The following is a 27,158-nucleotide window of genomic DNA, read 5'->3' as shown; positions in this document are numbered from 1 at the left end:
CGTAACCATTTCGTCGCTCCTGGAAGGATCATTCTCTCCGGAACGCCCTGTTTGCCGAGTACTCCACGTTGAACGCGGTGAAGATGGATTTGTAGTTTCCGAGCGGTTTGCACACGCAAGTGTGCCAGGACAACGAATAACAATGCGGTGAGTGTCAGAAATCGTAGAGGAATAACCTCTTTCCTTGAAATTCTTCCTAATTTCGCGAATTCATGCCAACCCATTACCCCCACTCCTCGACGTTTGCACGTCATTCGTCATTAACTTGGCAATTGGCTGTTCAATTTGCGTTTATTGCATTAATCCTTCGCTTGTTTGCACTTTTTGTCACTCTCTGGATCGACTGGAATTTCTGGAAATATTTATCTCGCCTCGTGTGATATTGTCAGTGATTGCGTCATTATTTTATATATTATATTTTTAACGAGTTTATTTAATTATCAGCCTCGGTTAGTTAAATCTTGATGTCAAAAAGTACTGCACTGCTTGAATTATTATAATAACAGTGCATCGGTTGATTATGAAGTCTTTGCGTGCGATTGTGAATAATCATCTGCGATGTATTAATTATGAGAATGGTTTAAATGAATTTGTTGACTCGCATGATTTGGGGATCGAATGCAGATATTGTTAATCCTTTGGAATTAATTTCTCAATGCGTTCCGATGCAGGGAGGTTATCTTATCTTCGGCATTTGAAGAGTTCATTTCAAAGATTTGTACGATAATGTAAATTATGCTTAATACGTGAAACATCTTGTAGTGATGATAATTATTTTCTTAATGTCATGAAATGTTAAACGTTGCTTGAAAAGTGTTTCAATTTAGGATTGAATGCAGGTACTGTCAATGTTTTGGGGTTAGTTTTGCAACGTTTTTATTTTAAGAGGTTATTTCATCTCTTACTTTCGAAAGATGCGTTTCAAAGGATAAATACAATAATGCTGACTGATTTTGGAAGTTTGTGCCTAATATATGAAACATCGTAGCCATAATACTTTTGGTTTTAATACATGAAATGTTAAATAATTAATCCTTGACTCTCCGTTGATTCCGCTACGGAAACATCCGTCATAACGTTCCGTAACTTGCGGAGTGTTAAGAGTTAAATGATACATAAAAAGTGTATGCATTTAGGATAGAACAAAAGTTTGATCAACCTTTCGGGATTAATTTTGCAACTCTTTTACTCAGAGATTGTTTTGTCTCCTGTATTTTGAACGTTTATTTGAAAAGATTAATGCAGACCGATTTTGCAAGCGGCGCTAGTACATGAGACAGTTGTAATACTTTCTATCCTAATGCATTAAGTGTCATATAATTAAATAATACATAAAATATACATAATAATGAATGATTTGACTATTGTTTATTTTTCAGGGCCAACATGGCGACCTTTGCCAGCAACGACGTCTCTACGACGACGCTAAGTTCTTTATATCGATTCAGTTTAATTACGCATCGGACTCATATCGACAATGTCATTCACACTGAATGTCGAGCCGAGTCCGTGGAAGGCGGAGCCAGTCTCTCCATGTGAGAGCTTGCCGCTGGACATCGACGATGATTCCCTTTACATCGACAACAAGCCCTTGGACATCTCGGACACCTTCAAGACCGAATTGTACAATGAACATCCTACCAGAGCACAAGTGGCGTCGAAGCTCCTCGAAGAATTGGACGAGTGGATCAAAGAAGGTAATCCGATGTTTGCTAATAATTTCAGACAGTAGAATCGTAACTAAATTTAGATATAAACATTTTTATAGCTTATCTGCTGTTAATCATTTTAAAGCACATTAATGACGCACAGAAGATATCGAACAATTTATGCCGAGTCACGGCCTTGGGGGTAATCATGTCCCATGAACTTTGTTCGTCTACTTCGATCATTTTCGAGATTCCAATCTGGTGTAATCGGAATTGATTTTCGGTTTATTTAAATCCTACGGTGGTATTTTAAGCCACATAATTAACTTGCACTGATAATTAAAGTAGACAGGTAGCTGGAACTGAAAACTACAGAATGAGACCTGAACGTATCTTGCTGAAGAAATCTTTCGATTCTAATAAAATGGATCTTGTAAGAATCATCAGTGCCGCAACCCAAATGGTGGCAAATTAATACCAAGTGGAAGTGACTGTGAAAAGGATTCGATGTGCAAAATTGATCTCAAGTTATTCAAAATATTAAGGTGATCTGAGTCAGCATATATATATATATTTGAGAGGTCAAATCGTTGGTGGAAGTATTCTCCGAATTGGGTCAACCGATTAGTTTCAAATTTTACCATGGGAACATGGAGACCCTACAGTAGGTCCTGAAACTCATGAAATTTCATTTTTCATACAAAATGTATTTCTTTATCATGGACTAGAACCAACATGTTGTGGTCCGTGGACGTTTTTGATGTTTTACGCTTCATGGAGGTTTACACTCGAAAATGAAGAGTTTCAGATCCTAGCTCGAACAATTTAGAATACCGTAGAAATGAAATATTACAGAGTCAGATGGGAAAATATGGAAAATACTTTCACCAACAATTGCAAGAGAATGCTAGCTTGTTTTAGGGCTAACACGTGTTCGTAGTGCAAAAGTTTAGTTGCCGCTAAACGTCACAGATGGCGACGTTGGTTCGTAAAAATATAAGCAGTCGAGAATTCATGGGATTTCGGCAGTTTTACATCGATCTTTTTATCATTACTTTTCCGAAATGACATATGGAACCCTTCAGTTCGTATAATTCTCATCGTAGACTGTAAAAGACTTCAACATAAATATAAATGTCGGTAATGGGACGCGCCAGCTTATGTTACCACTTAATATTCAAAATGGCATTACCATCAAAGAGGGTACAGATGAATTTTACTTTATCGACGTTGATTTAATTTCTCATGACTCCAATCACCTTAATGGAAGATATTATCATATGGATAGAATGTTGTATTAAGGTGATGTGAAAGTGACGATAAGAGATTTTGTTTTTGTAATTTTTCTCCAAACTGAACGTAACGAATCGTTTCAAACTTAACAACGTGAATATGGAAGCTGTAAAGAAGGTCCTGACACCCATAATATTTTAATTCTTAAAAAATTTGTTTATAGATGTTTTCGATATATTCTGCAACAAACGAAATTTCGCGAGTTTTAGGACCTACTTTAGGCTCTCTATATTCACGTTGTAAAGTTCGAAACAATTCGATACATGAGCCGTTTATTTTGAAAGTGGCCTAAGTCCATTTATACTTAAATTGAGATATTTAAGGTGAAGTGAAACCCTCTTCAAATCAGTCGATTCGAATACAACACTTTTTTTTAAGGGTATTGGACCAAACTGTCCGAAACTTTGACACGTCGCTCCTGATCATCTAAGAATTGTCCTGACACATTTATAATTTGAATTTTTGGAATAAATTTTTTAACTTAGTCCAGGCCCGGACCAAAATGGCGTCGGGCTCTCATATTTCGATCGATATACAATTATCTAAGGCTCTGATATGAGAAACGAAAGGGTCAGGACAATTTTACGACAATTTAGAACACTCTGGTAATCGATAAACTCGCATTTGAACGAGATAAAGGCAAAAAAAGTGTTTTATGCGCTTCTATGCTAAAACGATGGGAATACGAGGTCTCGGAGTGAAAATTTCTCTGTCTCGCATTTTCACCACCAAAAACGTACCGTAATACCGTCAGCTCCTCATTTTTCATATTTTCGCTCAACTAGCTTTACGTAATAGACCCCAAGGTTATTATTACATTCCCGAATACGATTGTTGCCAAAAATCAAAACGCCCAGGAGAATTTCCATTTTGAATTTTGGTGTCACAATCCGTGGAAGATGGCGTTCACGGCGCTTATTTTTCTATGTTTTCTTGTACGCTTCCCCATTTCGCTCAAAAATTAGTGCCGAGCCAGTTCACATGAATGGTCTCGCATTTTCACCATCAAAAACGTACCGTAATTTCGTCAGCTCCTCATTTTTCACATTTTCGCTCAACTCGCTTTACGTAATAGACCCCAAGGGGTCTAAAAATTTGTGCCGAGCCAGTTCATATGAATGGTCTCGCATTTTCACCACCAAAAATGTACCCGAATACGATTGTTGCCAAAAATCAAAACGCCCAGGAGGTTTTCCATTTTGAATTTCGGTGTCACAATCCGTGGAAGATGGCGTTCACGGCGCTTAATTTTCTATCTTTTCTTGTACGCTTCACCATTTCGCTTAAAAAGATGTGCCGAGCCAGTTCACATGAATGGTCTCGCATTTTCACCCCCAAAAACGTACCGTAATACCGTCAGCTCCTCATCTTTCACATTTTCGCTCAACTCGCTTTACGTAATAGACCCCACAGTTATCATTACATCCCCGAATACGATTGTTGCCAAAAATCAAAACGCCCAGAAGGTTTTCCATTTTGAATTTCGGTGTCACAATTCGTGAAAGATGGCGTTCACGGCGCTTACTTTTTCCATCTTTTTTTGTACGGTTCCCCATTTCGCTCAAAAATGAGTGCCGAGCCAGTTCACATGAATGGTCTCGCATTTTCACCCCCAAAAACGTACCGTAATACCGTCAGCTCCTCATCTTTCACATTTTCGCTCAACTCGCTTTACGTAATAGATCCCAAGGGGTCTAAAAATGTGTGCCGAGCCAGTTCACATGAATGGTCTCGCATTTTCACCACCAAAAACGTACCGTAATACCGTCAGCTCCTCATTTTTCACATTTTCGCTCAATTTGCTTAACGTAATGGACCCCCATACGTCGATGATCCGAACTCAATAAATGCCGGATTCAAGAGTGCGATGGAGACGTAGTTAATGCTTTGGTGAAAGCCGGCCAAAAGGTGTCGAGCCAGTTCACATGAATGGTCTCGCATTTTCACCACCAAAAACGAACCGTAATACCGTTAGCTCCTCATTTTTCACATTTTCGCTCAATTTGCTTTACATAATAGATAAAAATTTGTACCGAGCCAATTACTATGAATGGTCTCGCATTTTCACCACGAAAAACATTCCGTAATACCGTGAGCTACTCATTTTTCACATTTTGGCTCAATTTGCTTAACTTAATAGATACAAATTTGTACCGAGCCAATTAATATGAATGGTCTCGCATTTCCACCCCCAAAAACGTACCGTAATACCGTCAGCTCCTCATTTTTCACATTTTCGCTCAACTCGCTTTACGTAATAGATCCCAAGGGGTCTAAAAATTTGTGCCGAGCCCGTTCACATGAATGGTCTCGCATTTCCACCCCCAAAAACGTACCGTAATACCGTCAGCTCCTCATCTTTCACATTTTCGCTCAACTCGCTTTACGTAATAGACCCCCTGGTCAAAGGACGCGATTTCGGGTAGATTCCACGATTTCTGGTAAACAAGGAGAATATCCAGAGTTATCCGCGTTAATCTTCGATCGGAAGGCGACGATAAGGACTCAATGCCTCGAGTTCGGTTATCGGGCCGAGAGACCGTCGCTGTCCCTGCGGGAAATTACCATACGTCTCTCTGATTATCGAAGTGAGAGCCAATGACGAGGGAAATCCGCGGTGGGGGGGACGCGAGCGCGCGAAGGAGAGGTTAAGATAAATGAAGCGGTTAAGTGGCGATCGTCCGCGCGCTCGTCGCCTTTATCCGCGCGACTGCGACCCATTTAGTTCGACCTCTCCCGAGGAAACGCGTCGTGTTCCCGACTCCAGTGTTTTTCTAACCTCAAACTCGCCAGGCCCCTCTCTCGGGTTTCCGAAAGTTTCTGCCGTAGGCTGTCTAGCGCATTCTTTAACCGTGACCGAACTGCCCCGGGCCATGGGCGGAGACTCCCGAGTGTGGATTTTTTGAGCGTGGGTTGTGTTTTTTTTTTCTACGCGGTGTTGCCAACTTGACTTCTGTTTATTCCAGTGCGGTCGGATTTAAAATCCCGTAAGCTGGTATAACCAAGAAAATGGTTTAAATTGATGGGCTGAGATTTTTGAAGACATTGAGTGAACTCTGGTGGTGACTTTATGAACAAAAGGAAGAATATATATATATACTGAAGTATCCAGCGATAACGACGAAGTCGTCTTATAGTGCAATGATATAATAATTGATATTGGTCTAAAAGTGTATAATTAAAATAATAGTGTAAATGTTAGAACACTAATCTGGTCGGGGTTTTTTTTTATACGGCTCGTTTTCGGGCACGCGACACTGTTGCCAAGTGTGGGCCCGCGTTCTCTGGGGCTGCTACGGAAAGCTCGCTCGTGATTGGTCGACGCCCCTCGGCCGAGCCTTCTGATTGGTTCGTTCGTCCACGGTGCTCGGAAGTTTGGGTAATCGGCCCACGTGACCCGCGACAGGCTGAAACTTGGACCGGTTATCAAAGACGGGACGCGAGTGCGACATTTCACGGAACACGGCCGCCATATGTGACATAGATCGACACGCAGACGGGGATTTTGTGCGCAGTTGAGGTTTTGTCCAATCCAACGGATCTCGGAACTGGTTACACGGCTGAGAAATACGAATGGTGTCGCTCTTTTGACGGAAATACGCGGACACTTTTCTTGGGATTAGACGGTTCTGTATCGAGATTTTTAATTTTATCGGCTGAGATAACGAGATTGTTGGTGCACGTGGGACGATTAGGCTCGGTTGAGCTGATAGTTTTAATGAGTGATCTGCTTCGAAGGGAAAAGTGAAGCTTGAAGCTAAGCGGAGAAGATTTTTAGCTGTTACGTGCTGAATCTGGGGAGCGAAGTGGAAATTCAAGTTTGACAGGACTCGTAAGGAAAATATATACTTGAAACGATTGATCTGCTTCGAAGGGAAAAGTGAAGCTTGAAGCTAAGCGGAGAAGATTTTTAGCTGTTACGAGCTGAATTTGGAGAACGAAGTGGAAATTCAAGTTTAACAAGACTCGTAAGGAAAATATATACCTGAAACGATTAATTTGCTTCAAAAGGAAAAGTGAAGCTTGAAGCTAATCGGAGAAGATTTTTAGCTGTTGCGTGCTGAATCTGGAGAACGAAGTGGAAATTCAAGTTTGACAGAACACGTTATAAGGGAAATATTACAGGGACATATACTTGGCAACGTTACTCTGCTTCGAAGCGAGATTTAAAGTTCTACGGAATACTGTGAAGAAAGTATATCAGCTGTTACATCGTGCATCTGATCGGTGGAGTGAAAATAAAAATTTAACGCAACGCATATCGTATATGTATGTATATATTTACAGTGTTTTCTCTGCTTCGAAGTGAGAATTAAAGTTTGACAGACAACGCATTGAAGAAAGTATCCACTATCAGTCGCATCTGGACAACAAAGTGGAAATAAAAACTTAACGGAACACACATCGGAGGAAGTATCTCTTATCGGCTGTTGCATGTTACACATCGACAACAAAGTGGAAATGGAAGTTTGACGGAAGAAGCATAGAAGATAGTGTCTTTCATCACCTGTTGCATGCTACATCTCGACAACGGAGAATAGTGAGAGAGATCCGAAGAGAGTCTCTTGCAACTTGACGATTCTTTAAGCAAGCTGCGTATGAGAGTTCGGTTTGGAATTGAGTAATCAGAGTTTGATAAACCTGAAAAGACTGGCAAGTCTAAAGCCGATACATGTAATAAACTCAGCACATCGATGTTGGAGTGTGCCAATGTTCTATAATAGCATGCAGTTCGCGTATAGATACACGTGGAACAAAGAGATCATTGTCAACTCACAGAAACTCGTAAAGAGACGTTGAATTGGGAGGTGCTGACTTTGGGAAGCCCATCTTCGGCTAAGAAACTGCTACACCATCCTCCTGCTCTTGCTGGGCTCCTCGACGACTGTCGTTGCACCTTTATTGCTCTATCAACCTTATTCAACTTGACACAACGTAACACAACCAACAAAGCTCTGCGATGGCAACTATGTGTCTTGGCGGTAGGTTCTTCCGACACTGATGAATACACCTGTTTCTTTTACAGCTACGATGAACCTGAAAAATTGAAGTGATATGAAAAGCGGAAAGAAATTTAATTGAAAAGCGTTAAGGTGTTAATTAAATTCAAGAATTGTTTAATGCAAAGATTATGTTTTGTATATGTGGGAGCATTTTTCTGTCGATACTTGAAATGCTTCCTTCGCATGCAAAATATTAAGGGGATGTGAAAGTGGCGTCGAAGAGATCTCGTTTATGAAATTCTTCTGCAGACTGGGTGTACTGAATCGATTCAAACTTTAGGATATAAATATGGAGGTTATAAGGAAGGTCCAGAAACTCATGGGATTTCCACTTTTGGTTTAAATTTTGCATAGCTATTGTTAAATTGCGTTGTATAAAAAAATGAAATTTTCAAAGTGTCAGGACCTTCCTTTTTCTTTTCTTTTTTTTTTAACTTTTTCATTCTTTCAGCCATATTACATAATATGTGATTACAATTTTCTTCCTTTGTGTGAATAAACTAACGCATTTATTTACATTTTTTTTTTGTAAGAAAATAGGGTTCTCAACAGCACCCATCAGTCGTATGTTCCTATTACGTAATACTTGCTTTTATCTTGTTACTATTTTTTATATTCTTATTGTCAGGACCTTCCTTATAGTATACACATTCTCGTTGTAAAATTTGAAGCGATTTGGTACAATGGCGGACATGAATGCCTCCTCTGCAGATACGGCATCGCCTGTGCAGGATTGGAGGGCATTGATGTCTCCCAGAGTACAGTGGCGGATATGAATGCCTCCCCTGCAGATACGGCATCGCCTGTGCAGGATTGGAGGGCATTGATGTCTCCCAGTTTTTATTACATAATACTTGCTTTTATCTTGTTACTATTTTTTATAATGTTTTTGTCGGGACCTTTCTTATAGCCTACGCATTTACGTTCTCAAATTTGAAGCGATTCGGTACAATGGCGGACATGAATGCCTCCCCTACAGATACGGCATCGCCTGTGCAGGATGGGAGGGCATTGATGTCTCCCAGTGTACAATGGCGGACATAAATGCCTCCCCTGCAGATACGGCATCGCCTGTGCAGGATGGGAGGGCATTGATGTCTCCCAGTTTTTATTACATAATACTTGCTTTTATCTTGTTACTATTTTTTATATTGTTATTGTCAGGTTTTTTATATTGTTATTGTCTTCCTTATAGACTACGCATTCATGTTGTAAAATTTGAAGCGATTCGGTACAATGGCGGACATGAATGTCTCCCCTGCAGATACGGCATCGCCTGTGCAGGATGGGAGGGCATTGATGTCTCCCAGTGTACATTGTGGACATGAATGCCTGCCCTGCAGGTACGACATCGCCTGTGCAGGATGGGAGGGCATTGATGTCTCCCAGTGTACATCCCCAGACAGCACAAGTACATAGCACAGAGGTTCATAGAATATTCGTTGAAAATATTCCAATATTATTAGGATATGGATTTATGTGCTATGTACATTTTTTGAACATAGGGTGAATGTAGTTTTGGTCAGTTTTTTATATTTCAAATATATTTAACGAAATATTGTATGAACATGGAATTGATACTTCTTACACATAAGAAGTAGCATGCCATATACATATCTGAATGATATTTTTTGGCACGCAAATAAAAATACAAAGGGTTCATGTTTCAGTGTTCTATTTTTATATTAGCGTCAACATTTGGTGAGATAAAATATTGAAACATTAAAACATAAGCACCTGCTTTTACAGAAAATAAAGTACTTACCCAGGGAATATAAATTTAAAGTATCGGTGCACGTATGTGTATTGAAAATAAAGTAATAANTGGGAAACATTATCGTATGTATATAATCTAATAGTGTACTTAATGTATCATTCCAATGTCGAATATACATGAGGAATATTTTCCAACTCCTTTTCTATATTTTATGAATATTTTATGCTGTTTGGGTTCAGTTAAAAAAGATTCATCGACGATTGATCTTTCGGAAGCCGCTTTCACATCGCCTTAAGGAGCTATTTTTTCCAAATTTATATATCTTGTTATTATAATTAACCATACTGGAAACAATAGATATGGCGCCCGATGTTCGAAGCGGCGTGTTTTTATAATGACATCACGCTAATGTTACAATCTTGACGATAAGTTCTCCTTGAGATTATGAATGTTAACGCCTTGATTTTATTACCAGTCTTAACACATCTCGACGTTTCCGCATCAAGGCTAATTATGTAAGAAAAATGTACATGAAAGTTACCTATAGGGTAGAAACATGAAGTCGAATGCGTAAAACAATACGCATTGGTCCTTATATCTCACTTTTAATGTTAAAAGACGTATTTTAGAGAACTGTTAAAAGCGTACGGCATCGCCTGTGCAGGATGGGAGGGCATTGATGTCTCCCAGTTTTTATTACATAATAATTGCTTTTATCTTGTTACTATTTTTTGATATTGTTATTGTCAGGACCTTCCTTATAGTCTACGCATTCACGTTGTAAAATTTGAAGAGATTCGGTACAATGGCGGACATGAATGCCTCCTCTGCAGATACGGCATCGCCTGTGCAGGATGGGAGGGCATTGATGTCTCCCAGTTTTTATTACATAATAATTGCTTTTATCTTGTTACTATTTTTTTTATAATGTTATTGTCAGGAGCTTTCTTATAGCCTAAGCATTCACGTTGTAAAATTTGAAGCGATTCAGTACAATGGCGGACATGAATGTCTCCCCTGCAGATACGGCATCGCCTGTTCAGGGTGGGAGGGCATTGATGTCTCCCAGTGTACATTCCTATTACATAATACTTGCATTTATTTTGTTACTATTTTTTATATTCTTATTGTCAGGACCTTTCTTATAGCCTCCCACATTCATGTTGTAAAATTTGAAGAGATTCGGTACAATGGCGGATTTGAATGCCTCCTCTGCAGATACGGCATCGCCTGTGCTCGATGGGAGGGCATTGATGTCTCCCAGTTTTTATTACATAATACTTGCTTTTATCTTGTTACTATTTTTTTATATTGTTAATGTCAGGACCTTCCTTATAGCCTATGCATTCACGTAGTAAAATTTGAAGCGATTCGGTACAATGGCGGACATGAATGCCTCTGCAGATACGGCATCGCCTGTGCTGGATGGGAGGGCATTGATGTCTCCCAGTTTTTATTACATAATGCTTGCTTTTATCTTGTTACTATTTTTTTAGAATGTTATTGCCAGGACCTTTCTTATAGCCTAAGCATTCACGTTGTAAAATTTGAAGCGATTCGGTACAATGGCGGACATGAATGTCTCCCCTGCAGATATGGCATCGCCTGTGCAGGATGGGAGGGCATTGATGTCTCCCAGTTTTTATTACATAATAATTGCTTTTATCTTGTTACTATTTTTTTATAATGTTATTGTCAGGAGCTTTCTTATAGCCTAAGCATTCACGTTGTAAAATTTGAAGCGATTCAGTTCAATGGCGGACATGAATGTCTCCCCTTTAAATATGGCATCGCCTGTGCAGGATGGGAGAGCATTGATGTCTCCCAGTGTACGCATATTAACTAATAAATTTAAAGAAAAATTTCCGGTAAATTTGTCATAAAGGGTTGCAGCGATGTATTTACCGCATACTCGAGTTATATGCCTTTACCGACATTTATGAACTGAAAATTTATGGGAAATTTAACAGGAGCTATATCATGACTCCGTGACATTAATTGTCGGACATTGTATGGAGTTAGTTAATGTTACTAATGTGAGCTAAATATGATGTTGTGAGATGAATATGATTTTTGTAAAAAATTATAAATTTGGTATCTTAAAATTGAACGCAATATACTAATTTCTAAATAAATTTATATACTGTATATATGAAATGTTATAAAATCGATACCTCATCTCCGAATAAAACTATAACAAAAATTATAATTTTTCTTAACAGTCAAATAATAATTATGGATCGCTAAGAAGCCTAAAATCTAATTTCCTAGTTCACATGAAATTATAGAGCAAAAATTTAGTTCTAGCTAAACGTCACAGATGGCGACGTCGGTCCAAAACATTTGTTAAAATAATAAATTCCCTGGATTTCGGTAGTTTTACATCGATCTCTTCATCATTACTTTATATGGATCGCTTCAGTTCGTATAATTCTCAAAATAGACTGTAAAAGACTTCAAAATAAATATAAATGTCGGTAATGTAACGCGCCAGCTTATGTCCCTCTTGAGTATTCAAAATGGCGTCACCACCAAAAAGGGTATAGAGGAATTGTAATTTATCGACATCGATTAAATTTCTCAGCGGGAATCTCTCTTAGGAAATCTAGAAAAATTGGCCTAGTCTGTCGGAAATTATATTACAGAACCTTTGAAATTTAATCTTGACTCGACACAGTTATTAATTGAGCGTCGGTTGTTGTCGAGATGATTAATAAAAATGGCTACCTTGTATTCGTATCACCGATGCGGGGCAATGCAGCCGATACACTTTTACAATGGAAACTTAGCATATCCCGGCGTGTTACGTTCTCCTTGAAATTATGAATCTCGATGACTTTAATTATCATCGGGTTTAACATTGACGATTTGTTTCCGCGTCTAGATGCGTGACAAGAAAACGAGTTCAGGATTGCAACATCTTTGCCCAGACTACGGGCAGTTGCAGCAACAAAGTCGCTACTTAACAATATTTCATGCCACGAGTAAAAAATTCTCGACATGGATAAATATAGTGCAATCATTAATTAGGAGTCTCCTACGCCTGATAAGCCATTTATAATGACATTAACATAACTCGCTGTGACTCGAAATTCCCAGTTTCGTAATTTACTGAAAGTTATCTCCGCCATTTTCCTTCTTCCTTCGTGATGTAGAGAGGAGCAATAAGCGATACTAATTAATGTTCTGAATAATTAAAAAGTAATGTTAAGGATAATGTAAGAAGTAATGTTAATAATGATTATTCTTACGGCTTAATCAGTGATGTTACTAATTGATCGTCTTAAGGCGAAGTGAAACACGTCGAGGAACTTGATCGACGTTGGTAAAAGAGATTTTCCTAAATGCGTACGTTGCCGACGTTTGTTTTTATATTGACAGCTGTATTGAATTATATTGGGTATTATACTAAATGGCTCCACTTGTCGATTTCGTACAATAATTATAAAGAAATGTAGGTAAAAGTTGAGAAATCCTCGGGATTCATGGTTTCTGAGGCCCTAATTGACTTCAGAGGGACTCCATGCGCCATCTGTGATTTCCAGGTCAACTAAACTTTCACTCCAAAATCTCATATTAGCGCCGTTTTCGCACAGCAGCTCATAAAAAACTTTTGTTGCCTTTATCCAGTTCAAATGCGAGTTACTTGATTACCAGAATGTTGTACATTGTCGTAATAATAATTGAATTATTAATATTCTTGGTTTGAAATGTATTCGTTGGGTGATTTTTATTTCTGTGTCCTTCGGACTGCGAAGTAGTCTTCGATGAACCTCGACAGTATATTAATCAGTCGAGTGATACAAGCTTTGATGGTCTTAGAGCTTAATAATTGAATTATAAATGTTCCTGGTTTTAAATGTGTTCTTTTAGTGCTTTTTACTTCTGTCCTTTGGACTACAAAGTAGTCTTCGATGAATGCCCATTAATCAGTCGAGTGATTCAGGCTTTGATGGTCGTCTTAGAGCTTAATAATTGAATTATAAATGTTCCTGGTTTTAAATGTGTTCGTTGAGTGATTGTCACTTCTGTCCTTCGGACTACAAAGTAGTCTTCGATGAATATCTATTAATGAGTCAAGTGATATAAGTTCTGATGGTCTTAGGGCTTAATAATTGAATTATAAATATTCCTGGTTTGAAATGTGTTCTCTTAATGCTTTTTACTTCTGTCCTTTGGACTACAAAGTAGTCTTCGATGAATGCCCATTAATCAGTCGAATGATTCAGGCTTCGATGGTCTTCTTAGGGCTTAATAATTGAATTATAAATGTTCCTAGTTTAAAATGTGTTCTCTGAATGATTTTTACTTCTGTCCTTCGGATAACAAAGTAGTCTTCGATGAATTAGTGAGTCGAGTAATTCAGGCTTCGATGGTCTTCTTAGGGCTTAATAATTGAATTATAAATGTTCCTAGTTTAAAATGTGTTCACTGAGTGATTTTCACTTCCATGTCCTTCGGACTGCGAAGTAGTCTTCGATGAATACCTATTAATGAGTCGAGTGATATAAGTTCTGATAGTCTTAGGGCTTAATAATTGAATTATAAATATTCCTGGTTTGAAATGTGTTTGCTGAGTGATTTTTACTTCCATGTCCTTCGGACTGCAAAGTAGTCTTCGATGAATTAATGAGTCGAGTGATTCAGGCTTCGATGGTCTTCTTAGGGCTTAATAATTAAATTATAAATGTTCCTGGTTTGAAAAGTGTTCGCTGAGTGCTTTTTACTTCCATGTCCTTCGGACTGCGAAGTAGTCTTCGATGAATTAATGAGTCGAGTGATTCAGGCTTCGATGGTCTTCTTAGGGCTTAATATTTGAATTATAAAAGTTCCTGGTTTGAAATGTGTTCGCTGAGTGATTTTTACTTCCTTGTCCTTCGGACTGCGAAGTAGTCTTCGATGAATACCTATTAATGAGTCGAGTGATATAAGTTCTGATAGTCTTAGGGCTTAATAATTGAATTATAAATATTCCTGGTTTGAAATGTGTTTGCTGAGTGATTTTTACTTCCATGTCCTTCGGACTGCGAAGTAGTCTTCGATGAATTAATGAGTCGAGTGATTCAGGCTTCGATGGTCTTCTTAGGGCTTAATGATTGAATTATTCCGATGAGAGCGCGTTCCATGCCAGCTGACGAAGGCGTGGGCCGTGTTTATGTTCGAAGGAACATTTGAGCAAGGTGTACTAGGATCGTATCGATTCTGCTGGGCTGTAAAGTGAATTCGAAGGCTAACGCTTACTCAATCCGAGCGACTTTCCCTTTGAGAATGTGTTACGAGGCTCTAGAAATATTGAATAAATAAGGCCGGGTGGAATGTCGCGCATTGCGTAAATGATATTAAAAACGACGTTTACGCACTCGACGGATGCAATTCAAATCGTGTCCAGTCTGCGGCTGCGCCCCCAAGGCTGAGCAGGATTTTTGAAAAATCGGAAAACCTGCAGCGAGATGAAAAATGATAAGTTACTTCCTCGCCGCGGGAGTTTATCATTCGCCTCTTGCGTGTCCTTTCTCGCAAACACACCCTGAAAGAAAAATACCTAACCTGAACAGTTTGAGGCTGTTAAGGTGAAGTGAAACCCCCCTTCAAATCAGTCGATTCGAATACAACACTTTTTTTTAAGGGTATTGGACCAAATTCTCCGAAACTTTGACACATGACTCCTGATCATCTAAGAATTATCCTGACACATTCGAAATTTGGATTTTTGGAAAAAATTATTTAACTCAGTCCAGGCCAGAACCAAAATGGCGTCGGGCTCTTATATTTCGATCGATATACAATTATCGAAGGGTCTGATATGAGAATCGAAAGGGTCAGGACAATTTTACGACAATTTAGAACACTCTGGTAATCGATAAACTCGCATTTGAACGGGATAAAGGCAAAAAAAGTGTTGTATGCGCTTCTATGCCAAAACGATGGTAATACGAGGTCTCGGAGTGAAAATTTAATTGACCTGGAAATCACAGATGGCGCAGGGGGTCCCTCTGCAGTCAATTAGGGCCTCAGAAAGCATGAATCCAGAGGATTTCTGGAGTTTTACTTCGATTTCTTTATAATTATTGTACGAAAACGACATATAGGGTATGTCATTTAGTCCAATAATCAATATAATACGACAAGGCTGTCCACATAAAGACCAACATCGGCAACGTAGGTATTTAGAAAAATCTTCTTTATCGATGTCGATCAAATTTCTGTTTCTCACTTCACCTTAGAGTTGTTGAAAAGTAAACGAAATGCGTCAATTCGCAATTTTGCCGATTTGACGCAATTTTTGTGCTCTAATATGAGGAACGAAAGGGTCAGGATAATTAAACGACAATTTAGAACACTCTGGTAATCGATAAACTCGCATTTGAACGGGATAAATGCAAAAAAAGTGTTGTATGCGCTTCTATGCCAAAACGATGGGAATACGAGGTCTCGGAGTGAAAATTTAATTGACCTGGAAATCACAGATGGCGCAGGGGGTCCCTCTGCACTCAATTAGGGCCTCAGAAAGCCCGAATCCAGAGGATTTCTGGAATTTTACTTCGATTTCTTGATATTTATTGTACGAAAACGACAAGTGGAGTATGCCATTTGGTACAATACCCAATATAATTCGGTACAGCTGTCGATATAAAAACGAACGTCGGCAACGTAGGCATTTAGAAAAATCTTCTTTATCGACGTCGATCAAGTTCCTCGACGTGTTTCACTTCACCTTAAGGTTACAACAATACTTTGACCCGCGAGCATACGTAATGATTACAATATTATTTTTCTGCGTAATAGAAAACGAAATGTTTTCTCCATCTATAAGAGAAGTATGACGAAAACACGTGGAGCTAATATTATAGAAAAATGTAATATAAAAAAAAGTAATATTCTATAGTAAATGTTTTGCAAATATTTAAAATCTGTGTTAAGTATTTACAAAATGTATGATATTCGATAAATATACAGAAAATATAAGAGGAATATTTTGTGCTGATGGAGCAGTCAGTGGATAATGAATTAAATAGGTTATGTTTCAATTAGGATTATTTTCTCCTCGGACTTGTCGAGCTTGCCTTCCTTATCTCTGGTTTTCTTTTTTGCAAAACGTGTTTTCCTTTTTTTTTCCTTTATACGCCTTTTTATGCTTTTTAATGTACTCCCTGGTGAACGAGGCCAACGAGAATCTAACCATGAACAATGTTCATTAATAACGTGTGACAATGCGTTATCGCGGCGCAAGTTATTACATGGTTTACGAAACTGTTTTATCTATCGGTCTTTTTTGCAATTCGACTTTACAAAAGACTCCCCAGATGTTGATACACGATGTCGATAGAGTAATCTACCAGTACCGATAAACCTTTGTTTGAGACATTTCATTCCAGTACGGCAAAAAACAAGATACTTAAACGAGGAATTAATTCTTTATCCCACCCAAGCCACATCGGAGCTTAATCAATACTAATTAAAAATAGCCAACATTTGTAAAAACAGAGGGTGCAGTGTTATTAACGCTGATAGTTGTTAACAATTTGCCATTTAATTTATATCAAAGCTAATATTCCACGCTTAATGGTTAGTAATTTGGTTTTTAACAAATCAGAACGTTTATTACGTATTTTTGACGAGAGCGCTCACTTCTCGCATTTTCATCTCACGTGGGTTTATTCGCCGAATTACGTACTCGCTATAGGGTAATTCCGGGATATATGGACCACCGGTATAGACGGACTAGTCGAATATTTGGCTGGGGTGTCACAGCAGCGCTGCAGTCGTCGTCTGAAGTTGTTCTTCTTGAGTAGACGGAACCACGCTTAGTTTTGCTCATGAGTTTCATGCGTATTTTAGAAGAAACCTTTCTTTATTTCTTTTGGTGAGTTGAAAAATATTTTATACTGGATTTATTTGATATGTGGTTAAGTTAGTTTAAATGATTTCGACGTAAGATCAATCCTATAACTCAAGTGTATACTTGAGTACAATCTTAACCTAAAATGGCATGCTGGTAGCGTTGTTTGTCTGGACGGGAAACTGGTCCATCTATCCCCGACAATTGGGATAGGTGGACTACTTGAAAAAACCTGGGATAGGCGGACCATGTCTCCTATTAGGGCTTTACTTTCTATATAAATGGATATATGGATGAATGGATGGATGGATCTGAATATAAATCAGACTACCTATATTTTCTAAGTATATTGACTATCAAATTTACTTATCCTTTTTCAAATAGTTTATAACTCTATACTAATCACTTTTCAAGCAGTTTATAACTTTATACTTTGAAATAAACAATGTTTATACCTTTGATAACATGAATTTCTTGTGTTACACCCTGATTTAGTAACGTATACCAGAGGTCCATCAATCCCTAGGAGGTGGTCCATCTAACCCGAGTACCCCCGAGATAGATGGACCACCGAGTAAAAAAAAAAGAAAAAAATCATAACTTCAAGTGTGATTAGTGTAACAGCTGGAGAAGTGCTTACAATTGTTCAAGGTCATATATACATATTATAAAAAAATATACCAAATCCTAGACATCGCGAAGTTTCAGAAAAAATGACTTTAAAAAAACATGGTCCAACTATCCCGGACTTACCCTATGAAAAAACGAGATCACTAACATTTCCGGTTTAGTAATATTGCAAATAAAGGTATATAGCTTGGTATATAGGTATATACCTGGCAGATAAAGGTATATACCTTGGCATATAGGTATATATCTAGCAAATAAAGGTTATTGGCATTGTACACTGGGAGACATCAATGCCCTCCCACCCTGCACAGGCGATGCCGTATCTGCAGGGGAGGCATTCATATCCGCCATTGTACCTATATACCATACCTTGGCATATAGGTATATATCTGGCGAATAAAAATTAAACCTTGTAAATCGTAAATTGTTGAGAGGTAGGGGGTTATAGGCAAGAAAGGCGGGAAGATGGAAAGCCGTTGAAAGTAAAGAAGAGGACTCGAGTCTATCTATATTTTTTAAATGTGTATTACATTCATATTTACATGCACTATAATTAGAAGTTCAACGATATAATTTTCTTATCGGGTCGTGTAAGCATGAATTATTTAACAGTTTTCAATGTTTAATAACGTAACATAAACTCGCAATAACAAAAACTAACCTGTACAACTTAGTACATTCTCTTTCTTATAACGAAAATCGGTCCGAGGCATCACGTAATTCCCTTTTTCTTCTAATAAGGTTATTATTACGTCCCCGAATACGATTGAGGCAATTGCACATGTCGCTATTTTTCGAATGTACAACAATAACCATCATATCGTTGATTACAGAGCCCTTCTCCGACTGGCTGGAGGAGAAGACGGACCTGCCGATCTTCGAGGAGCTCTCTGTGCCAGATTACGGGTACAACAAGCCGATAGTATACCAGGAGTTGGCGAAGCAGCCGTTGCAGCACCACCAGCATCACCAGCATCACCAGCATCACCATCAGCAACAGCAGCAGGACACCACGCAAAGTCTGCTCCAGGAGTTCGAGTCAGTCCTCGGGGACGTGGAGGCTTGCCACCAGATATCATGCGGAGTGTGTCCGACCTTAACCCCCCCTCAATCGCCACCCCCGCGGAAGGGGACGACCCCGGACATCCAGCTGCTGGCCACGCTGCAGCCCGTGGAGATCGTCCCCGCCGGTAATCCTCTCCAGAACGTGAATTACTGGAACCCCGAGATCATCTCGCTGACGCCGCTGGTGTCGGACCCGGTCAGCGAACTTGCCGAGGTCGACGCTTTCGTCCTCTCCTGCGCAGACGAGGCTGCGCCGATCAGCCCGAGCACCAGCTCGGCGGGTGGCGGGTCTACCTCCTCCGACGACAACGCGGACGACCCTGATTGGACGCCCCTCGCGGACCATGGCGACGGCGGCCGCCATCTTGGATCCCAGCCGGGCCAATCGGCGCCCTCCGACGACTCCATGGACGCCCCTGATTGGTCCACTCGACATCAGCGCCGCGATGCCAAAGCTCTGGGGCTGGGTAAGCAAAATATACCCTAGATGATTTACCTCCGGGTTTATAGTAAGTTACTAGGGATTTTATTTTCCAAGTGGGTAAGCAAAATGTACGCTAGGTGATTTGCCTAGCGGCTTTATAGTAAGTTACTAGGGATTTTATTTTGCAAGTGGGTAAGTAAAATACCCTAGGTGATTTACGTAATGCTTTTACAGTAAATTACTAGGTACTTACCATTTGCGAAGTAGAAACTTTGTAAATGGGTAAGTAAAATACTCTAGGTGTTTTATGTAGAATTTTTGTAGTAAATTACTAGGTATTTTACTTTTCAAATGAGTAAGTAAAATTTCCTAGGTGATTTACGTAGTGTCTTTACAGTAAATTATAGTAAATTACTAGGTATTTACTTTTCAAATGAGTAAGTAAAATTTCCTAGGTGATTTACGTAGTGTCTTTACAGTAAATTATAGTAAATTACTAGGTATTTTACTTTGGAAGTGGGTAAGTAAAATACCCTAGGGTATTTACGTAATGTTTTTATAGTAAATTACTAGGTACTTACCCATTTGCGAAGTAGAAACTTTGTTAATGAGTAAGTAAAATACCCTAGGTGTTTCACGTTGTGTATTTATAGTAAATTACTAGGTATTTTATTTTGCAAGTGGATAAGCAAAATATACCCTAGATGATTTACCTAGCGGGTTTATAGTAAATTACTAGAGATTTTACATTGCAAGTGGGTAAGCAAAATATACCCTAGATGATTTACTTAGCGGTTTTATAGTACGTTACTAGGGATTTTATTTTGCAAATGGGTAAGTAAAATACCCTAGGCTATTTATATAATGTTTTTACAGTAAATTACTAGGTACTTACCCATTTGCGAAGTAGAAACTTTATAAATGGGTAAGTAAAATACCCTAGGTGTTTTACGTAGTGTTTTTGTAGTAAATTACTAGGTATTTTGCTTTTCAAATGAGTAAGTAAAATTTCCTAGGTGATTTACGTAGTGCCTTTACAGTAAATTACTAGATATTTTATTGTGTAAATGAGTAAATAAATACCCTAGATGATTTACGCATTGTCTTTACAGTAAATGACTAGGTACTTTACTTAAGAATGAGTACCTACGGTATTTTACTTACCCATTTATAGAGTAAACTACGTAGTAATTTCCCTATGTTTTTTACAGTAAAATACCCTATGTAATTGACCTAGTTCTTTATACTAAATTACCAAGTATTTTACATTACAAATGGGAAGGAAAATGTCCTAGGTGATTTACATAGTGTTTTTACACTAATTTACTAGATATTTAACTGTGCAAATGAGTAAATAAAATTCCCTAGATGATTTATTTACTGTCTTTACAGTAAATCACTAGGTATTTTAGTTTGCAAATGGGTAAGTAAAATACCCTAGGTGATTTACGCAGTGTTAATATGTTACTTACGGTATGTTTCATAGTTCCCCTGTCTGATCTTATGTTACTGGGAATTTTCTAACTCTCCGCAGCGCCATCTGAGGACTCATCGGACGGCCCCGATTGGTCCGCCGGCTCCGCCAATCAGCGCCGCGCAGCGGCCGGCAAGAGTAGCCGCGGCGTTTCCCCTGGAGACTCGACCGACGACCCTGATTGGACGCCTGCAGGCGGCGCTACCGGCGAGCGCCGCTCCAGTGGAAACTCCAGGGTTCGGGGATGCCCCTACTCGCGGCCCTCCGTCGAGGACAAGAAGTTCCGGAAAAAGGAGCAGAACAAGAACGCCGCCACTCGGTACCGGCAGAAGAAGAAGCAGGAGATCGAGGAGATCCTCGGGGAGGAGAAGGAACTGGCTGACCGGAACGAGGAGCTCAGAGGGAAGGTCAAGGATCTCCAGAGGGAGATTGGGTATCTGAAGGGTCTCATGAGGGACCTCTTCAAGGTTAAGGGTTTCCTTAATTGACGGCTCTTGGGTGCTTCTCAAGGGTTGCTCTGATTTAGAGGTTTATTCGTGCATATTCCAGGCGTGCAGATCGTTGCGCGGTTCGCACGTGCATTTGCTTCCGTAAGTTTTAACAAATGACTAATGTTTCCGATTGGTAGACACCTTCAGCTTTGATCCTTCGTTCTGCAAAGGGTCGACTCTGGTGGGGAACTTTTCATGAGGCTGGGGAAACGTCCATGCTGGAAAACCAAGATAATGGGTATCAGGCGACGCGTTTTCGCAAGGGAAATTTTTTAGTTTGGTTTGGCCACTCGATTCGCTAGAAATGGTGTGATGAATTCATGAAACAATGCTTAACCTGCGTCGAAAAACGCGCCACGCTCGGGAGAGTTTCGAACCAAATACATTTTTGGGCGAAAAACGCGCCACGCTTGGTAAAGTTTCGAACCAAATACATTTTTGAGTGAGAAACGCGCCATGCTTGGTAGAGTTTCGAACCAGATACATTTTTAGGCGAGAAACGCGCCCCGCTTGGTAGAGTTTCGAGCCAAATACATTTTTGGGCGAGAAACGCACCACGCTCGGTAGAGTTTCGAACCAAACACGTTTTTGGTTGAAAAACGCGCCACGCTCGATAGAGTTTCTAACCAAACACGTTTTTGGTTGAAAAACGCGCCACGCTTGGTAAAGTTTCGAACCAAATACATTTTTGGGCGAAAAACGCGCCACGCTTGGTAAAGTTTCGAACCAAATACATTTTTGGGCGCGAAATGCGCCACACTTGGTAGAGTTTCGAACCAAATACATTTTTGGGCGAGAAACGTGCCACGCTCGGTAGAGTTTCGAACCAAATACGTTTTTGGGCGAGAAACGCGCCCCGCTCGGTAGAGTTTCGAACCAAATACATTTTTGAGCGTTCGAACGAGACGCTACAGAGTTCTATACAGTAAGGATTGAGATTTGAGTACTGGGGGAAATGGAAATATAATTTCTTCATTGTCCCAGCTAAAGAAATAAACTTTCGAGCAACGCAAAAAATCCAGGAAAAAATGGGAAATTTTTTGAAATAGAAAGTGAAGATACTTTAATGTGACATTTTCCTGGGACTTCAAGCGGAGACGTTTCCGCGGTCGAGCCGTTCTTTTTGGTTAGGATTTCTTTTTGTCTCTCTGTTATCGAAATGGTTGCTGTCCTGTCGTCTTTTTAGAAGCAATCGTCGTCGACTGTCACCAATAATGCACTTTATCGCTAGTTGTAATCTAATAATTGAAAGGAAGTTGTAAATTTTATGTGGGAACAGAGTGACGATGGAACGGTCCTATGAAGCTCTTCGGGGTGGAAACTTACCGATTCCATTGTTGCTCGGCAATTCGGAGTACTTACCGACTTACTTGGTTCGATTCCGAGAACTTTTGTTAGACTTAATGTCTCATATGTTTTGCTACCCTGGATCTGTATCGGAGGAGAAATAAATTGGTTAAATCGAACACGAAGGACTCTTCGTCGACTTTTTCACTTGGATTGAAAACCACCTTTACAGAGATTCACGCTTAAGGTGAAGTGAAACACGTCGAGGAACTTGATCGACGTCGGTAAAGAAGATTTTTCTAAATGCCTACGTTGCCGACGTTGGTTTTTATATTGACAGCTGGGTCGAATTATATTGGATATTGTATCAAATGGCATACTCCACCTGTCGTTTTCGTACGATAAATATCAAGAAATCGAAGTAAATCTCCAGAAATCCTCTGGATTCGTGCTTTCTGGGGCTCTAATTGACTGCAGAGGGACCCCCTGCGCCATCTGTGATTTCCAGGTCAATTAAATTTTCACTCCGAGACCTCGTATTCCCATCGTTTTGGCATAGAAGCGCATAAAACACTTTCTTTGCCTTTATCCCGTTCAAATTCGAGTTTATTGATTACCAGAGTGTTCTAAATTGTCGTTTAATTCTCCTGGCCCTTTCGTTCCTCATATTAGAGCACAAAAATTGCGTCAAATCGGCAAAATTGCGAATTGACGCATTTCGTTTACTTTTCAACAACTCTAAGGTGAAGTGAGAAATAGAAATTTGATCGACATCGATAAAGAAGGTTTTTCTAAATACCTACGTTGCCGATGTTGGTCTTTATGTGGACAGCCTTGTCGAATTATATTGATTATTGGACTAAATGACATACCCTATATGTCGTTTTCATACAATAATTATAAAGAAATCGAAGTAAAACTCTAGAAATCCTCTGGATTCGTGCTTTCTGGGGCCCTAATTGACTGCAGAGGGACCCCCTGCGCCATCTGTGATTTCCAGGTCAATTAAATTTTCACTCCGAGACCTCGTATTCCCATTGTTTTAGCAATGTAGCGCATCCAACACTTTTTTTGCCTTTATCCCGTTCAAATGCGAGTTTATTGATTACTAGAGTGTTCTAAATTGTCGTAAAATTGTCCTGACCCTTTCGATTCTCATATCAGAGCCTTCGATAATTGTATATTGATCGAAAGATGAGAGCTCGACGCCATTTTGGTTCTGGTCTGGGCTAAGCTTAAAACATTTTTTTCACAAATCCAAATTTTGAACGTATCAGGACAATTCTTAGATGATCACGAATCATGTGTCAAAGTTTCGGACAATTTGGTTCAATGTCCTTAAAAACAAGTGTTGTATTCGAATCGACTGATTTGAAAGGAGTTTCACTTCACCTTAATACCCTGAGAAAAAAAAGAGGTGGTAAACTGAAAAATTTTGTACCATTACGGCGTTCACCACCAAAGTGGGGATGATGACTTCCTAAGGAAAGTATAGTAAACGTGGAATAGTTAATTTTATTCCTCCCAAAAGGTAAACAAAATATGGCAACCGTTCGTAGATTTCCTAGTTCAGAAAAATGTTAATTTTGCTATAAAAAGTATTCGAGTTTACTATACTTACCGATTTTACTATATAAACAGAAAAAAGTTTTGTTATTCTTCCTAGGAAAGTATAGTAAACGTAGAATAGTTAATTTTATTCCTTCCAAAAAGTAAACAAAATATGGCGAGCCGTTGCTAAATTTCCCAGTTCAGATAAAAAGTGAATTTTGCTATAAAAAGTGAGTAATTTTATTATGTAAATAGTAAAAAGTTTTGTTATTCTTCCTAAGAAAGTATAGTAAACATAGAATAGTTAATTTTACTCCACTCTAAAGGTAAAAAAAATATGGTAACCGTTCCTAGATTCCCTAATTCAGATAAAAAGTTAATTTTGCTCTAAAAAGTGAATAATTTTACTATATAAATAGTAAAACGTTTTATTATTCTTCCTAGGGAAGTATAGTAAACATAGAATAGTTAATTTTACTCTACTCAAAAGGTAAATAAAGTATGGTAACCGTTTCTAGACGTCCCAGTTAAGAAAAAAAGTTAATTTTGCTCTAAAAAGTGACTGATTTTACTATATAAATAGTAAAAAGTTTTGTTATTCTTTCTAGGAAAGTATAGTAAACATAGAATAGTTAATTTTACTCTACTCAAAAGGTAAACAAAATATGGAAACCGTTCCTAGACTTCCTAATTGAGATAAAAAGTTAATTTTCCTATAAAAAGTAATTAAGTTTACTATATATACATAGTCAAAAGTTTTGTTATTCTTCCTAGGAAAGTATAGTAAACATAGAATAGTTAATTTTACTCTACTCAAAAGGTAAAAAAAAATATGGTAACCGTTCCTAGATTTCCTAATTCAGAAAAAAATTTAATTTCACTATAAAAAGTAGTCCTTTCTGAACTATGAGAACTGGTTAACAACCAGTTAATTTAACTAGAATTTTCTTTTAGCGTAGCTGGACCGTATTCGCCTTATTTTATAATTAAAAACCGCGTTACATAATTACACCGCATACAATCGTTCTGGTCCGACATGAAGATTCCTTCCTTATCGGACTGCTCGAACAAAGGTTGACTCTTAATTGGAACGCTGTGGATAGAACTGATAAATAAAGATAGATAAATGAAGTTTATCCTCCTCGGTGCAGAACATTGCACTCGTTAAATACGTACCAGTAAAACGTAGCACTTCCTACGAGTAAAATTATTCATGTTAAGTGTGAAGCAGTGAAAGATAAAAAGGAAACGCTAAAAGTTTGCGATAACGACTATCTGGTAGGATATTCTGTAGGGTGATGAAAACCTGACGTATTTTCTTTCGTTTTTATATTAACGTGATATGAAAGGCGCTGAGGAATTTAATGGACGTCGGTAAAATAGAATTCATCTATACCCTCTTTGATGGTAAAGACATTTTCGATACTCAAGTGGTAACAGAAGCTGGCGTGTACCGTTACCGACATTTATATTCATGTTGAAGCCTTTTACAGTTTACGTTGAGAATTTTACGAACTGAAGGGTTCCATATGTCATTTCAGTAAATTAATGATGAAGAGATCGATGTACAACTGCCGAAATCTCATAAATTCATGACTGTTTAGGTTTTGACGAACCAACATCGCCATCTGTGACGTTTAGCTGCAACTAAATTTTTGCTTTAAAAACCCGCGTTACCCCCGAGACAAGCCAGCATTTTCCTGCAATCGTTGGTGTAAGTATTTTCCATATTTTTTCATCTTACCCTGTAATATTCCATTTCTACGGTATTCTAAATTGTTCAAGCTATGTCCTGAAACTTTTCATTTTCGATTTTAAACCTCCAAGAAGCGTAAAACATCGAAAAGGAGCCCAGACCACGCCATGTTGGTTCTAGTCCATGATAAGTAAATAAATTTGGTATGAAAAATTAAATTTCACATTCATCAAAGATTTGACCTCTTATATATTCGCTGACTCTTTCATATCATCTTAAGATGATATGAAAAGCGCTAAGAAATGTAATAAAGCTCGATAAATTAAAACTCATCTATACCCTTTTTAGTGGTAACGCCATTTTCGATACTCAAGTGGCAACATAAGCTGGCGCGTCTCGTTACCGACATTTATATTTATGTTGAAGCCTTTTACAGTCGACGTTGAGAATTATACGAACTGAAAGATTCCATATGTCATTTCGGTAAAGTAATGATAAAAAGATCGATGTAAAACTGCCGAAATCTCATGAATTCATTATTCTAACGACTATTTAGGACCAACGTCGCCATCTGTGACGTTTAGCTGCAATTAAATTTTTTCTCTAAAACCCTGCGTTACCCCCGAGACAAGCCAGCATTTTCCTGCATTCGTTGGTGAAAGTATTTTCCATATTTTCCCATCTAACTTCGTAATATTCCATTTCTACGAAATTCTAAATTGTTCGAGCTATGTCCAGAAACTTTTAATTTTCGATTTTGAGCTTCCAAGAAGCATTAAACATCGAAAATGTGTCCGGACCACGCCATGTTGGTTCTAGTTCATGATAATAAAAATAATCTTCGATAAAAAATGTAATTTCATGCGTTTCAGGACCCACTTTAGCGCCTCTATATTCCCGTGGTAAGATTTGAAACTAATCGGTACCCCCAATTCGAAGAATACATTCATCAAAGATTTGACCTCTCAAATATATATAAGCTGACTCTTTCATATCACTTTAAATACATGAACAGCGTATTTAATTTCAATTAACACG

The 27,158-nt window shown here is 38.7% G+C and overlaps 1 protein-coding gene across 2 annotated transcripts; it reads left to right on the top strand.

Moving 5' to 3' along the window:
- LOC105695975 (cyclic AMP-dependent transcription factor ATF-4) lies at positions 1-23,058 on the top strand. 2 transcript variants are annotated; one of them, XM_012418056.2, is made up of 4 exons: positions 1-147; positions 1,380-1,697; positions 18,966-19,664; positions 21,156-23,058. In XM_012418056.2, the coding sequence occupies exons 2-4, from the start codon at positions 1,478-1,480 to the stop codon at positions 21,581-21,583; spliced, it is 1,347 nt and encodes a 448-aa protein (XP_012273479.1). In that variant the 5' UTR covers positions 1-147; positions 1,380-1,477; the 3' UTR covers positions 21,584-23,058. The 2 variants fall into 2 exon arrangements, with proteins under 2 accessions (XP_012273479.1, XP_012273480.1); XM_012418057.2 differs by lacking the exons at positions 1-147; positions 1,380-1,697 and adding an exon at positions 5,650-7,924.
- The last annotated feature ends 4,100 nt before the right edge of the window (positions 23,059-27,158 follow it).

Source organism: Orussus abietinus, unplaced genomic scaffold, assembly GCF_000612105.2.
Source record: "Orussus abietinus isolate OABI.00-Male unplaced genomic scaffold, Oabi_2.0 scaffold306, whole genome shotgun sequence".
NCBI classification, from domain to species: domain Eukaryota; kingdom Metazoa; phylum Arthropoda; class Insecta; order Hymenoptera; family Orussidae; genus Orussus; species Orussus abietinus.
This window is presented reverse-complemented; position numbering and strand designations above follow the sequence as displayed.

What these genes read in the sequence shown, in the direction of transcription:
- LOC105695975 (XM_012418056.2), top strand. Translation starts at nt 1,478, where the DNA reads ATGTCATTCACACTGAATGTCGAGCCGAGTCCGTGGAAGGCGGAGCCA. An exon ending in GGACGAGTGGATCAAAGAAG is followed by an intron (nt 1,698 to 18,965) that starts GTAATCCGATGT and finishes CGTTGATTACAG; the next exon opens with AGCCCTTCTCCGACTGGCTG. An exon ending in TGCCAAAGCTCTGGGGCTGG is followed by an intron (nt 19,665 to 21,155) that starts GTAAGCAAAATA and finishes AACTCTCCGCAG; the next exon opens with CGCCATCTGAGGACTCATCG.